We start from the raw sequence: 15,701 nt of genomic DNA, 5'->3' as shown, positions 1-15,701 counted from the left end.
ATGGTTCCCATTTGTCAGGCAATCGGGTATCCATCTAGCTCAGCACTGGATGCCACAAGAAAGAAGTGCAGCACTCTGTAATATTCTGGACTGAGCTAAGTTTGTGCAAGAGCAGTTGCAGGCCAGGGGCACTTCCATTTTCCCTGCTTTATTCTGCTGCCCATACTGTTTCTGTAGACTATCTTGGCTGCCTTGCTGCTGTGAGAGCTTGTTCTACCTGGCTGCCTCGCCATTTAACTTGTAGCACTGCGAACCTCATCTTTCTGGTGAGGGCTGAAGCGCTGCTGCTGCCATGTAGAGAGTGCATGGAGGGCAGGGGGGGCAGAGAAGAAAACTAATTTGCAAAGAAAACAGACCTAGGAGATGAGGGAAGGCAAAACCCTCCAACTGTAACATGACAGTGAAAGTCATTCTTCATCTCCCATCCTGAACATGCAGGTGGTGTTCTGAGCAAGATAGCCTGTACTCCAACTAGGCAGAATGACCATTTGCCAGCTCTGCAGGTCTGTGGCACCCTGCAACACCTGCTCACTATGCTCAAGGAGCCAGGATGAATGCTGCACATTTGTCTGGGGGCAGCAGTCGGAGGGGAGGGGTTCCGCCTGTTGTTCTTTGCTACAAAGAGCACATTCCTAACCTGCTAACTTGAGCCGTTCACATGCAGAGCGGCCAACTTGCTCCTGCACATCAGCAGTATGACAGCAGGAGGCACAAAGGGGCTATTGCCCTTAACAGTCACACACACAAAAAAATATACAAACGCACAACTGCAGCCCCCTCTGAAGCAGGGCTGGAACAACTCTGGCGGCTATTGGCCCAAGATGTATGAGAAACCTCCCTGTCCTTGTAAACCAAAGGCTTTCTTAAGGATCGTGGTGAGGTAACTGAGGAGCTCAGATAATGAGAGGCCAGCACCAAGCCAGGGTAGCTGGTGTGTGCCCACTCTGCAAGCAGCTGCAGCTTCCTCACTGCCCGTGTGTCAGCGTTCCAAGCCTTTTAGCTGTGCTCAAGCTTTTTGTTATTCCCCTGAGCATCCAAGATGTGGGGAACAGAACCTGTGGTGTGAGGAAAGAGAACCCCATTGAAAAAAAACTTGGGGAAAGGTAGTGTAGTAAGTGCAGTTGCTCTTAGTTCCTCCACAGACGTGGCAGGGACACACAGCCTCTTGTTGCCAGCATAGATGAGGGAGCTGCTGTCAAACTTGTGTTGTGCACACCTCACAGCCCATGGGTCCATGTCCTCACTCTCCAGCCATCCAGGCAGATGTGTATGGTGAGGGCATCATTGCTGCTGAGCAGTCCCCCAGAGCCTCCCTGGCATGCCAACCCTACCCAGCCCCTGCAGGAGAGCAGCTCAGGTATCCTGAGCCTTTGCCACATCTGAGAACATTGCAAGGGGTTCCTACCACAAAGATAGCTTTTATCTTTCTGTATGACAAAGAGAGTGGAAGGAGGGTATTCTCTGGGAGAAGGATGAGATAGAGATGAGACAGAAAGCAATGCTGCAAGGTTTGACTACAACTCAAAGGTATTTCTATCTGCTCTGTCACCCACTCTGCTGGTCCCTGAGCCAAGGTCTGACTCCATAATGAGCATCCTAGGGCCCCGTGTTGTGCTTGTCTGGGACACTGCAGTCTCAGTGCTATTTTCTGGCAGCTGACATAAAGAAAATGCTGCTTAGAAACCTGTTCCTAGGACTAAAATGGAGTTTCTAGGGAAATGGTTTATTTTGCATTTAATTTATATATTTATTTTTGATGTTGTGTTTTGTGTGAATATTTTAATTTATACTTGTTAACATGACACCATGTGCTCTTAGCGTCAGTTCAGAGGTTTCTCAGTACAAATACTTAGATGCTGCAATTTAAACAACATAAAAAGGCCATAGAGAACTTGCTGGCAGCAAAAGGGATCCCTGCTTGCAGTCTGCAGGGCTGCATCTAAAACCCAGCAGCTGCAGGACAAAGTCTGAGGCTAGCAGCCCATCCCCTAGGAGCAGCCAGCCCTTTTGACACAGCCCTTGGTATGAGCATGTGAGCTTATCAGGGGTTTAGCAAATCCCTGCCCTGTACTGTATTCATTTTAAATTGCAGTGTGTCTGCCAGCAGAATAAACGTAATTCTCCGTAACCTGATGGGGTCAGCATCTATGCATGTTGGTTACAAGCAATCGCAGGCAGTGACACTCCTGCTCTCCCTAGACAGGGCTGGGGGCTTGCCCTCAGTGGTTTGGGGAGATCCTGTCTCACCTGCCAGTGCAGGAGCAGGATGCCAGGCACTGGAGGAGATGTGACCCTCACTGACTGACTCGCTGGATCCCTAAGCGTAGCTAGGTGTAAAAGCTAATGCACTAACTTTAGATAGACCCACATATGAATGTTTTTCTCAATTTTAAACTTGAAGCAATTCTGACTAAGCAGCAGTAATAGTGAGGCTTTGCAAGGTGCCTGCATCTTCCAGGCAGGAGTGTGGTCGTTGGCATGTGTTCCAGTACAGACACCTGCCCTCTGCCTGCTGTGCTCCTGCACTCTGCAGCTATGCTGTTTGAACAGCTTTACCCTACACCAGTTTGCTTCCCTGTCCTCAAGGCTCCACACCGGTTTTTTTGTTTGTTTTGGTTTTTTTGTGGCAGTCTCTTCTGTCTTCCCTGTCTTCCTCCCCTTGTCCTCCTCTTTCTTCCTCCCACTAGCCCCCCTGCTCCCCCCCGTCTTAAAAAACTTTGGGGAAAAGGACTTGTAAAAATGCCAATTTGTAAAGAGTCTGACCCTGCTTATCCTGCAGGAGCCAGCAGAACCCATCCAGAGCCAGAGGTACTTCAGCACTAAAGAGAGAAACAGTTAAACTCTGCTTTTGCTTGTTTCTGCATGTGGGCAACAACGCGTAATCTTCCTGTATTAAATAGGTACAAAATACTATTTTAAACCTGTAATTTAAAAAGTAATCATCTTAACTGTATGGAAATGGCAACTTGTGCTCCTAGCTTCTTCTATGCTAAATGTTTAAAGAGCAGAACCCTGATTCTTTTCTTCAGCATCATGTTTCTATTTGACTTTAGTTCCTTGAGTTGTCCTTTTACCCATTTCCATGTGAAGCACTCTGTAACTAACTGCTGTCAAGAGAGGAGCCCAACACATTAATAATAAAGCCACATTAATTGCAAACAAGAACACTTCCAGCTGTTTCTAACTGTTTTTTGGGCGAGGCCATGGAACAGGCAGGCGGCACACAGACCCTCCTGCCATACCTGCCCTCCAGCTGCCTCATGGCCATGGCATCCAGGACAGCACCCACCTCTCCTCTCACACCAAACCTGCACTTGCAGCTGCCAAAATGTCCTGTGGCCCCTGGGAAAGGGACATAGGTATCAAGCATGGAGCCTGCCTAGGACACCCACTGCCCATCCTTGGCCCCAGCAGACCCTCTCTCCAGCTACCCCTCCAGAGATTTTCCCGCCCTTGTGGTGCTCGCCCAGGCCACAGGCAGGGGCACAGCGCGGCCTGCCCATGATGCAGCTACTCACAAGTCCTGTATCAGGGTCTCCATCACGGTCCTCTGCTTGTCCCTGTGCTTCTTGAGCCAGCGTTCCTAGAGGGAACATTGCCATCTCTGTATTGCTGGGCCAGCAGCTGTCTGGCAGCTGGGCCAAGGGGCTTGCAGGGGGCCCACAGCCACTGATGGGGCAGCACACACTGCCCATCCCTACCACAGCCCTGGGCATTTGTCCCTCTGCAGAACTCTTTCAGCTTCTCAGCAGAGAACAGCAGCTGGAGAGCAGTCAGGAGCTCTCAGCTCTGCTCCTGCTTGGGTGTCCTCAGGAGACACAATCGCACACCTGAATGCAAGGGAAAAGGAAAGCAGGGACTGGGCTGCATTCCTCAGGACAGAGGCCATGGCAGCCACAGAGCACACCACAGCTTGTGCCGTGTGTCACGCTTCTGCCTTCCCCAGGCAGAAACACGCAAATCCTGGCTGGTGCTGGCAGGCGCAGCAGATCGAGGGACAGCCTGGCTGAGGGGAGCAAGCAGGCTCCAGAGCTGCTCTGCCTCCCGCCTTCCCGCAGCAGCTCTTGGGGAGTGTAGCAAGATGAACCTCTTTTAGGGAATGGCACTTCAAGGTCCAACCAGGTGTTCCAGCAGAGACTCACAAGCAGTGCTCTAAGCCTATAGCCCTCAGGGTTGACTAGCCAGGATCAGTGCTGTTGCTCCAAGAGCAACTGGCCTCTCTGCTGGCTAGCTTAGGCCTGAGCTGAGCCTGTGAGTTTGAGCCTCACCTTTTATTGGCCCCCTGGTCCTGCTCATGGGCAGTGGGGGCCTGCCCTCATCAGGCACAGGTGGGCTTGACACAAGCTCACGCCCACTACCTGGCAATTAGTGGCACCTGGTTGCCTCATTTCACTACAGGGGAGGGTCGGCTCTTCAGGTGGTGACTGCAGGGCTGAACGAGCACTAGAGAGGCAGCGCCCCGTCCCAGACCCATGAGAGCACGCTGGCACTGTGGCTGAGGGGCTTCCTCCTGGCACAGCACTGCACTCGTGGCAGCTCTGGTACTGCTGCATTTGAAGTGCAAGTAAACATGACCTTTCCTGAATATCCAAGCTGGCAGCAAGAGGTTAAGAGGCATGAGGAATAGGACACAGTACCCAGGATGTCCTTGGAACTGATGAGGTCTGGACCAAGTGAAAGGAACATATACATACAAACATACTTCTCCAGCGACTCTGTTCTCCCACAAACAGCCCTGGGAAGCCAGAACCTCTTCTCCAGTATGACCAGTTCTGCTGTGGAGGGAAAAAAGAGGCATGTGACTTTCTTGGGCAAAGCCCCACGCCAGCGCTCACTTCAGTTGTGACTTCAGCCTTTTCTTCAGAGACAGGAGAGAAGCAGCAGGGCTTGCTGTCCCAGGTTCCTGCAAGCTCTGGTACACACACACTGCTATACAAGTCAGCATCAGAGACAGAGACACCGAACCCACAGCATAGATTTACTGTGAACACACATCATCACAACACAGTGTGGAGATCTTTGGGCACAGCTTCACAAATACACAGATCCTAGCTACAGACGAGCACGCAGACTTGTCCATAAATACAGGAGGCACAGCCCTGGCCTGCACTCAAGATGCAGCAGGGACACCTGCGTCAATCTTGCCCTTAGGCTTGTGCTCATAAGTAATTTACATAAATATGTATTTAAATAGTTTTCATTTTATATAATAAACTTTTCTTATTATTGATTTCTAGTAATCCTGATTTGTTCAAATAACAGTTTTAATTTCTGTCACCAAGACTTCAGAGCTGTATCCTGCCTGACCCTTGGGGACTAGAAAAAAAACAACCCGTGTGTGTCCTCCCTGCCCACCTCTTTCAGGCTGGATCCACAGGCTCCTGCCTGCCTGCTCCACCGCAGCAGAAAAACATTTAAGTCCACACCAAAGAGATGTATTCTTGAAAGTGGCCATCTTGAACCTTACCCCCTCTTTACTCTCTTTCCCATGCTCATTCAGAATGTTTTCTGCTTCCTCTAGTCTTTCTGCCATTGAACTGTTTTTTCTGGTGGCCAGTAGTGGGAATTGAGAGCAGGAGAAGGAAGGTACAGAGAGGAGTTTGGTGGTTGTAATGGATGATTCCTTTGGGCCCCGAATGCCTCTCTCTGAAGACTATGAGCCAAAAAATCTCAAGGGAGCATCTCTCCTCTTTGGACTTACCACCCCAAAAAACTTGGCTGTAACAATCCCCTAACTGTGCTGTTCCAGCAAGTATACACGCCATGAAGGTGTCATGCCAGTACCAAGACTGCATTTGCTGTTCATTTAACAAGGCAGATGGGGTGTTGTGCCTTGCTGAATGGCAAAGAGCTGGCTTGCAGAGGAGCAGAGCAGACTCTTCCACACACCAGAGTCCTGTGGCCTTCAGACATGGCTTGTGCTGTGGACAGCCAGCTGCATGAGGTGCCGCTGCACAGGAAGCTGGGCTGCCTCTGGGCTCAAAGTGCTCCGTGTCCTATCCAGAGAGCTGATCCTCCTGACACAACAGCTGCAGCTCCTCCACGCTTTTCTCAGGAGACAGTGGCACCCCCTGGCACAGATGACCAGAAAGAGGCTGGCCTGACAGACCACTGTCCTCCAGCAGCTCCTTGCCCATATGCTGTGGGTCCAATACCTCTCCCAGCAGTTCCTCTTCACAGGGCTCCAAGATCTCCATGAACAGCCCTGACAGGTCCAGGCCAGTCGTTCGTCCTGTACACCCCTCAACTAGCTTCACTCTCTCCCCAGCCAGCCTCATGTCAGACCCTGCATCACACTTGGGGTTCTCCGTGCTATTTGGCTCTAACATTTCCCCAGCAGATTCTTCTTCATCCAGCTCCACCATGCTCTTCTCCTCTGGGTTAGAGTCCTCCCCTGCCTGCTCCTTCTTGCACAGCTCCAGGGCTCTGCCTAGCTCAGGGCCCTTATTCCAAGGCAGGGCACTTAGCTCCTTCATGGACAACCCACACGTCCCCACCTCCATCTCAAGCCTTCCACCTGGAGGCTGTCTCTCTCCTTGCTCAGGGGTCTGGCTTGTCAGCTGCTCTTCACTTCCTGGGGGACTAACAGAAAGTTTCTCAGTGAAGCTGAAGCGAGCACAGTTGTCCACAGAGGTTGGGGAGGATGGGCCTGCACTGGAGACAGTACTGGAGGGGCCACTGCTGTCTGCAAAGGGGAAGAACAATTTTGAATCTTTAGCTGATATTTCCCTAGCCCAAAGCCTGAGCAGACCCAAGCTGTCAGAACCCCACAGCCAATGGGTAGAGGGTTATCTACACCCCATGCCACCTGGCAGGGGCTTCCAGCTATTCTTAGGTGTGTTTCTGGCAGCTCCGCTGATGAAACCCAAGCACAAACCCCTACAAGTCCTACATCCTACAGAGGATGTCTGGAGAGACAGCAGCCATCCATTAATAGATAGCCCCATGACATACAAAACTATGGCAAGCCCCTTCTTGCATCTTCCTTTGGAAGCTTTTTCACAGGGCATATAACTGCTTTCCCTTTTACCTCTTTCCCCTTTCTGTTCCTCCAAGGGCAGAGCATAGAAACCCTGAGCACCAATATGTGGCTTCCAGCATTTGGCATCCTTTACTCCCCTCCCTCACCATCACATTCCCCTGATCAGAAAAGGAGCACACTCACACCAAGGGGGCTTATCCGACCGCTGGCGCAGTGGCAAAGAGGCGGATGATAGGATTCGCTGGGACATAAAAGGGTCTCCTGCTATCTGGCTGCCAATCATTGAATCAAACAAATCTTCCAAGACAAAAAAATACACAGATCAGCAATATCAGACAGTAAGGAATGGTTTGTAGCCCAGCACCCTCTCTGGGAAGATCTCAGAAACAGTGCAAATTCAAAGCCATGCCTATCCCTCAGCTCTTGAGAGTATGAGTCTCAGATTTCCCAAGCTGGAGTTTATATCCATGTGTACTTATTTGCCACAGACAGAGCTGGCTAATTACCAGTCTCTCAAGCAAGTGGCCTAGGATGGCTCTGATCTGGATCCTGTAGCTCACTCCTGGGCTAGAACACTCCAGAGCAGGTTTCAGAGACTGTGCATAATGCCAGTCCTGTGACGCTGGTCTGTCCTGATAATGGAAAGACCAAGAAGTCTCTTTGCTTCAACTCTGCTCTGTCTTACCCAAAGGCAAGCCCACCTCACCAGTACCTGCAGTAGACTGGACTTGTGATTCACTGCAGCTCCTGCACACAGATGTCAGGAACTCGTTGACCTGTCGCAAAGAGAGGGAGTTGTGCAGGGTCTCCAAGGGATAAATGGTGGGAACCATAGAGCAGCCTTCAAAACCTGGAAAGAAATCCAATCAGAAAATTAATAGAGCAAACAGCAACCTAAATCCATACAGGACCACTCATGGCTGAAGGAGCTGTGCAGTCTGGGAATCAAACAACAGACACATACAGGCTTAAGGTCACCTCTTCCAGGCCACGAAAATCACCACTAGGCAATCACATGCAGTAAGAGACCTGAAAGCAAGAGCCCAGGCACACGCAGAAGGAGGGGAAGAGGAGCCATGTTTGCTGCAAAGCCTGTGACTCTTTTGCTAAAATATATGGCTAAGATGGAGAGCTTGGCACAGTGCCTCACATGCTATAGAGGCCTAACAGAATTTGAGTGAGATCAACAGAATTTCTGTGAAAGGGCTGCCACCACTAGTGATGCCCCAGCCAGGGATGCAGCCCACCCCCTCCCCACCAGCAAGGCAGGACATGCTACAAATGCAGGGAGCAGCAGAACCTCCCCTCCCACAGGAGAACCTGCCATGTGTGCCTGAAAGGTCTCTCCTGGGCGACCTGTGTGCCTGAAAGGTCTCTCCTTGCTTCCTCCCTTAACACAACTTCACTGCCAGCAAACCCAGAATTAGTAGTAATAGGCATCTCAACATTTAACAGACATTCGCTTAGAGTTAAGCTGCATGACAACCATTTACAATAAGTTCTTTGCTACTCAAGCCAGCAAGAGTATTACAGCAAAGCATCTTCCTCTTCATCCAAGCTTCCTGGCAATGCCCTGTGGCACCAAACCAACCTGAAACTGTCAGAGGAGTGAGAAAGAAATCAATGAGTCTCTGGGAATTTGGAATTAGGCCTCCTCCTGCTCTGCACCTCTTGAGTTTAAAGGCCTCTAAACTGCTTAAGCTTAGGCTTGTCTTTCTGTGACTCCCTAGCTCCCTCAAAGGAGCTCAAAAAGACACTGAGAAGAAATTGGGTTTGTTTCTACAGAGGAAGAAAATTACTTTGAAATGCAAGATGTGTAACAGCTCTTGATGCACTGCTGTGTCAGGATTGCTGCCCAGCACACTGGCAAATTAAAGTTAATCCCTGCAGTTTGGCAGCACCTAAGGAGAAGACCTAAAACATGTGGATTATCTGCTAAGTGTAGCCATTGTTCCAACCACTTCTAGGACAGGCTCTGCTCTGGTCTGTTCACCCAACCCAAAAGGAAAGGAGCATCAGCCAGCAGATGGTATTTAGAATGAATCCACATGCAACATGGTGGCTGCAGACCAGATCACCACTGGTTTGCAGTACTGCAAGACATTCACTGCCAGAACAGCTACAAGAGATAAAACCCTCCAGACAGTCCAGAGGGGTTACCTATGCCACAAGCATCAACTCAAGCCATGAAGGATAACAAATCCTCAGCTAGGACAGAGGCATGTAAGACACCAGAAAAATACCATATTCTTCTGTCCTTTGCTGATAAATACTTAGAGTGGAAGTGCTGAGTGAGGAGTGTCTGTTCATTGTTTTTCTCATAGGCATCCCGGGAGACAGAGCTAAAGAAAAAGGGTGAGGGCAAAACTTAGTGAACAGCCACATGGAGATGGCTGTGGAGCAGCACAGTGTAAGGATGACGTCACTGAACAACAGAATCTGGTTTACGAGGGGCCAAAGTTGTTGGTCTCAAAGAAAAAGGGAAGAAGTCTGAAAATAACACAGAGCAAAGCAATGTAGTTACAAGATATACTGAAGGCACTGGTGGAGATCTGAGTGCTCAGGCACTCCCCTGATAAACAGAGGAAATGTAAAGCCCAGTGTTAAAGGAAACATGGAACACTGACAGTGCTACTGATGAGAGATGAAACACCTACACCTCCAATGTGCCACATACCTGCTTGCACATCTCTACTCAGCACTTTGCCACTTCAACAGCCCAAGCAAGTCGAGAAAAAGTCAAAGGTTTCCCTTCTCATGGTGAATCACTACTATTTTCAAGAAATCTCTCTCATCTGTACATGGTAGCCTATTTGGCTGCACTCCTCCACTAACTTGCTGGGCTGCTGTTCCATCCCACCACAGGAAAGCCAAAGCAGAAGTTACTGCTACACACCATCACCCTGATATGAAACACAACAGCAGCCCGAGTCTCCAGCAAACTCTCTGACCACTCCTGCACACATTTAGCAAAGAACTGGCATTAAGGGAAGAGGCAACAAAACCAAAGCATGAGTGCAAAGCACAAGGAGGGATTGACTCTCTCCTGGGAGTAAGACTGCTTCAGAGCTGCCTAGCACCGACAGACACCACTTCATAAGAGTATTAAGAAAGGGATCTGGGTTATAAGGATCCTCTTGCAGAGATCATCTCCCAAACTGTACATATAAAGCAAATGCAGACCTGCACCTCTCTCACATCTTCCATCTAAACCAGAAAATCCCAGATTTCCAGGAGACTCCAGCAGGTAGTAGAACACAGAGACACAACTCTTGTGATCAGCTACCTCTTAGCAGATGACCTCAAAGAAGGGGTCAGCAAGTGCCTCCTTTTTACCTGGACTACACAATGACGAATTCTGAAATAGTCACCACCTCCTTCATGACCGCATGGCTTGAATGCCAAGCAAATACATTACATTACACATGCTTGTTACCCTGCTGCTCTTCAACTGCAGCTCAACCTTTAGCTCTATCTCCTTCAGTCACCTCGAGGCCTGAAAGGAAATTCAACAAAAAGATTCTAAAATTCTGTATGCAGCAGAACTAAACCAAGCAGTTTCTTATAGTCGGAAAAGGGAAGAACCAGGGAGAAATCAAGATCTTGAATTCATTTTCATGTTCCTAATTACTGAAGTATATGCCCCAGTTCTTTGAGTCCCTTGAAAGGAAATCAATAACATTTCATTAAGAGGAAACATCTCATTTGAATCAAGGAAACACAGAGGTTCCTAAATTCTATATATGTCCCAGAGAGATCAGAAAAAAGCTAACTGTGCAGTATGAGTTGAGAAAGTTGAACTTACACATGACACAGGCGCCCCCTGTAATGAATCAGTGCTGGTGTGATTATCCCTCAGAGCTGGCCATTCAGCAGATCACCTGGAAGCCAGCAGACTTCCTGGCTAGTGGGCATGCCAAGGAGCAGTCTTCAAGTAGTCCAGATGGCATGTTCTTCAGCTTTACTAAGACCGAGACAAGGTCCCATGTAAGGCAAGCTTCTCAACTGGCAGAGTGGGTTTGTGGCAGAGTGGCAGAAGGGAGAAGGCACTTGCTGCTGCAGCAAGCTGGCAAGCAGTGAGCGGCCAAACTGCTGTCAGCCAAAGACGAGTGGCCAAGAAAGACTCAGGTGAGAGGTCTTTTTGGTCCAAAGCTATCCTTTTTGTGTATTTTGGTTTTGCCTCAGAGGTCTGAACATTACTACATGCAATTTGGTTGGTAGATGTTGCCAAGTTACTGCCCAGCTCTCCAGCTGTCATCTCTACACTGGAGCGACAGGGTGCCTGCGCCTTCCTAACAGAGACCCTGAGAGCAACAGCAGACCAAAGGCACCTGGCACATCCCAAAAGGTCTGAACACCAGAGGTCCATATGCCAGCTCTTCTGGAGTAAAGGAGCACAGACTCAGCCCAGATTCTAAAGAGCATAGAAAGAAAGTACATTTAGGAGGTTCCAACATCCTTGGGTCAGTCCAGCCTTATTTTATGGGGAGAACTCCAATGTCACATGTATATTTGTATGTGTTTATATATGCATGCACAAGTTGTTAAGAACTAGGATTTTTGCTAATTGGCCTTTTTAAGCTTAAGCCTGTACAGCCAGTCTGAAGTTCAGCACTTCTGTGCACAGTGCCAGAAGTAGCTGCAAGACTAGCATGTAGTGACTCTTTTCCCAGGCAGTTCCCCAAACTCCAGCAACCTGTGACTCAGAACTACTCTGAACCTGACGTTCCATATTCTTCAGTCTCCACTTGAACTCAGTTAAGCTCCTAACACCCCCATGTACCATGGTGAGGAGCTTCACTCTGCATGGAAAAAAATCACTTCTGTCAGGCCTCTACTCATCCTGTTAGAAGCCTCCTGGCTCCTGCCCTGGCACAGACATCCAGCTGTTGGATCCCTGCCAGCCCTCTCCAGGCTGCTCCCATCACTCTCACAAATATCTCCCAGACTGCAAAGTTCTACCCTTTCCACATTGTCCCAGGTCAGGGTAGCCAGATCAAAGCCCACCACTTGATACATGAATTTGGAGCTGTGTCTCCTTGTCATTTAAACGTACTTGAGCTGAACACCACCTCCTGTTCACTGCCCACTCATTACCACAGGCTCATTCTCTATTTCTTCACATCTGACCTTTGGTTTCAGCACCACTGTAATTCATTCCCAACACAAACTAACTTCACACTTCTTTTTCCCCAGCTGTCACCACACAGATAAGCCCAGGTCCCCAGGAAAACTGCCTTAGGGCTCCACCACTTATCTTTCCAGTTAGGGATGTCAGCTGCATACTTTTAACTCCCTGATTCTATCTTTTAATTCACATTTTATTTGTGTGGATAGAAGCAAGCTTGAAAGCTGAGAAAGAGAAGATAGGAGTGCATAGTTTTCACAAGAGGAGATGTTGGGCAGTTAGCTACAGAGACCAGAGAAATTGGTCTGCTCTGGAAGACCCCCAGCAGGAATCCCACACACTCTAATCAGCTGTGGGCTTGATGGACTGAGAAAAACACCAGTAAAGAACGCCCTGATTGCAGAGCTCTGACTTCCATGCAGGAAGGCTGCTACACTGAGGTATGTAGCTTGTGGTCTGGCTGCACAGCCCAGCACCATGCTGAATTATTTGGTATGCTGCCGCCCAAAGCACCAAGTTAATTTCCTCTCCCTCCCAGAGCTCACAGGAGATGGCCAAGAACTGCAGCAGGGCAAGCTCAGCTTTGGAGCAGTCTGCTGCACTCCAGCATCTCTTTCCTTCAAGCAGTTTTTCTCCTCTTTAATATTTGTTGCTAGGAGACCAAAGATTGTCCTAATTATATATGAAAAGTACCTGCCATGTCCAAATTGCCTACTTGACAGAAAAGGCCCCATCAAGAAAAAAAGCAGACTGTGCAAGAAAAAAAAAATCTCTTTTCCAGGCTCTGGAAACACTTGATCCTGTTGCTTCAATACATGAAAAACTACACTGTCTCTTTGACCTGCGAGTCTGAATGAAAAAGGAGGCCCATGCACCACACCACACAGCTCAGCAAGCCACATGCACCAAGCAGTTTTTATGGTGCAAGGTGAACAGTAACCACCAGCCAGATGCCCCACGCAAGGAGGAACATTTCTTTCCAGTGGTCTTGGCAGCACCAAGACCCCAATGCATCAGATTTCCCATCTGTGCCAGAGGTGGACAGAGAAAGAGCAGCAAGCTGTGATTTATAACATCTAGATTCAATACTGAAATTGCCTGCCTCTTCTTACCAGACATGACTGACTGCACAGGCCCTACCAGGCAGCACAAAGGCCATGCAATGCAGCCACACAGAAGCTCAGCTTCTATCCTGTCTTGACTCCGTCTCTCTAGGAACAGCACACTTCCACAAGCACTCACTTTGCCAAAGTTTCACAGCAAGTTCACTCTGCATGCTGCACCTCCTTAATCTTCTGTCTTCCTATATTATTACTATTTATTCACTGTGGTTCCTCTATTAAAGTGGGACACCTCAGGGCACATCACTGAGATGTGCATCATGTCAGCAGGGCATTGCCCTGGTAGGAGCTCAGCATCTGACTTGAAGGAAGCTTAAAGGCTTACCCTGCCTGTAGAAAGGTGTCAAGGAACAACTGCCAAAGATGGAAAGAGCATAGTTAGAGGCACACAAAGAGCGAAGGCCCCATGTGGAAAGGCAACTGCCTAAGGCTCCAACACTGCTGGGTGCAACAGCCCACACAGCTCGCTGGAGCAGCGGCCCAGAGACCTAAAGGGTGCGGAGAGGGAAATGCTTTCCTTTTTAGAAGCAAAGCATACTTTGCATTCTCAAGCAGACAGTGGTCCCTGCTCAGCTATAAGAGCACAGGACCAAGGCAGCTGCAGCGTGCAGTACCGTAAAGACACTCCAAGTCCTCCTGCCCTGAGATCAGCCAGCTCCTGAAGAGGCGCAGGTGGTAGGAGCACTGCTGGAGGTGATGGGCTAGAGTGGCATCCAGAGAGATGTTCCGGCTGGTGGCACAGTCAGAGGAAAAACAGCGCAGCAACTGGGCAACGTGGTGGTGCTCAAACACATCTGGAGGAAAGGGGCCAGAGTAAGAGGAGAGGGGCAGGAGCAGCTGGGGACAGAGAAGCTGTGGAGATGCGGGGATGGTGCTGCCAGCACCAGGGCTGCTGCATGGGAGACACCCACAGCACACCCTGAAGCCCACCCCCACCCCGCAGCCAGCAGGGCAGGAACACCCTTAGATCTACAGACCCAGCCAGCCTGGTGCAGTGCCCACCCGGCCCAGCCTTGGCCAAGTGCAGCTTCACTTTTGTAAGCAATGGCCTAACGAACAAAGGAATTTTAGGACACATTTCAAGTCCAATACAGTTCAGGTTTGGCTAGATGAGAAGGTCAGGCCCACACTCACCCTCCTGCAGCTCAGACAAGAAATCCAGACTGCCAACAGAGTGTTCCAGTCCTGCATCCAAAAGCAGCCAGGCACCTCAGCACATGAGGACAGCAAAGGACCCGGTGTCAAAAGAGCAGCAGCTGTGAAAGGGACGATGGGGGACAGCACAGTCTGCCCAAGAGCATAGTGCCTGGAGTGTGGAAGAACAGGGGAGGCACAGAAGTGCTAATCTCCCCTCTCTAGACTCTCAGAACAGCCCTGTGCAATCTTCTATAATCTCCTTGCATGTCAGACATGATACTAACATGCAGGCATGTCTTCCCCTCCACATATACAGCCTCAGGACTCATGTCGCACTCCCAAGACTCAAATGAGACCAAAGCATAAAGGATCTGGCCTGAGGCTGTGCTTGGCCACTGCTTTGGTCCATCCATACCATTTCACCACACAGAGTCAGCTCTTCAGAAACAAAACCCAAATTCAAAGCTGTGAATAGGTTTTGCATCCTCAATCAAGTGGTTCATGTGGCTGAACAGCCTTCCTGCTAAAACCAGTGCCAAGACTAGACCAAATATGCCTTCAAGATCACACCTCCTGGAACTTTGTCTTTCTTTTCCTGATTAACGAGCACTTTGCTATTAGAATTATTCATCGGATGCAGTTGCTTTATAGTGGGGCTTAGGAAAGACTGATGCTTGATGCAAGCTTTGCTGGCAAAAGAGAACAACACATCCTACTGACATACACAACATGAGTTCAGATGGCATCCAGACATACAAACAAATTGAGCAGCTGGCCACTCTGGGCAAAACAAACTGAGCAAACACAGAAAATAGGCTCCTTTCAGATACTGGAAACACTAAAGCCACATTTAGCTGCCCCAAAGTTTCCCAAAACTTTGGTCTTCATACCAGTCTTCTGGGCTCCTGTCATCTTCGTAGATTGTGCAGAGCAGAATTTCTTCACATTTACCAAAAGCAACAAGATTGCAAAAGCAGCCTAAATCACATAAGACAGAAATACTTAACCTGGTTTCTTTCAGTTATCTGCTTTGGTTATAACTTGTCTCAAGAGCAGGAGCCATGAGTGGTGCTGTGAAACAAACCTTTTCAAAGGTTTCTGAGTAAGGCTTGGGTAATAAAGGCTAGTTCAAGGCATCTGCTAGCAGAGAGCTTCAACCTCAAAAGACCCACAGTCCAGGTGTTAGGTTAGAAGCCATACAAAGCAGAGAGTGAGTCAACAGAAGCACTGCCAGGTGCCCTCCTATACCAAGCCTCTTCATAGCCACCAGCATGACAGATGACATCACCTGGGTGACATGGAGCCAATACCCTCCTACCCCAGGAAGCTGGCA

General features: G+C 49.2%; 1 protein-coding gene across 1 annotated transcript in view; it reads right to left on the bottom strand.

The window, feature by feature from the left end:
• Positions 1-4,963: 4,963 nt before the first annotated feature.
• The window catches only part of PPIP5K1 (diphosphoinositol pentakisphosphate kinase 1), a 42,437-nt gene continuing 31,699 nt past the window's right edge, over positions 4,964-15,701 (bottom strand). The window contains 3 exon segments of the mRNA XM_030456775.1: positions 4,964-6,685; positions 7,166-7,279; positions 7,695-7,832. Of these exon segments, the coding sequence (XP_030312635.1) occupies positions 5,997-6,685; positions 7,166-7,279; positions 7,695-7,832 (941 nt within the window). The 3' untranslated portion in view covers positions 4,964-5,996.

This window comes from Calypte anna, chromosome 10 (genome assembly GCF_003957555.1).
Source record: "Calypte anna isolate BGI_N300 chromosome 10, bCalAnn1_v1.p, whole genome shotgun sequence".
NCBI classification, from domain to species: Eukaryota; Metazoa; Chordata; class Aves; order Apodiformes; family Trochilidae; genus Calypte; species Calypte anna.
This window is presented reverse-complemented; position numbering and strand designations above follow the sequence as displayed.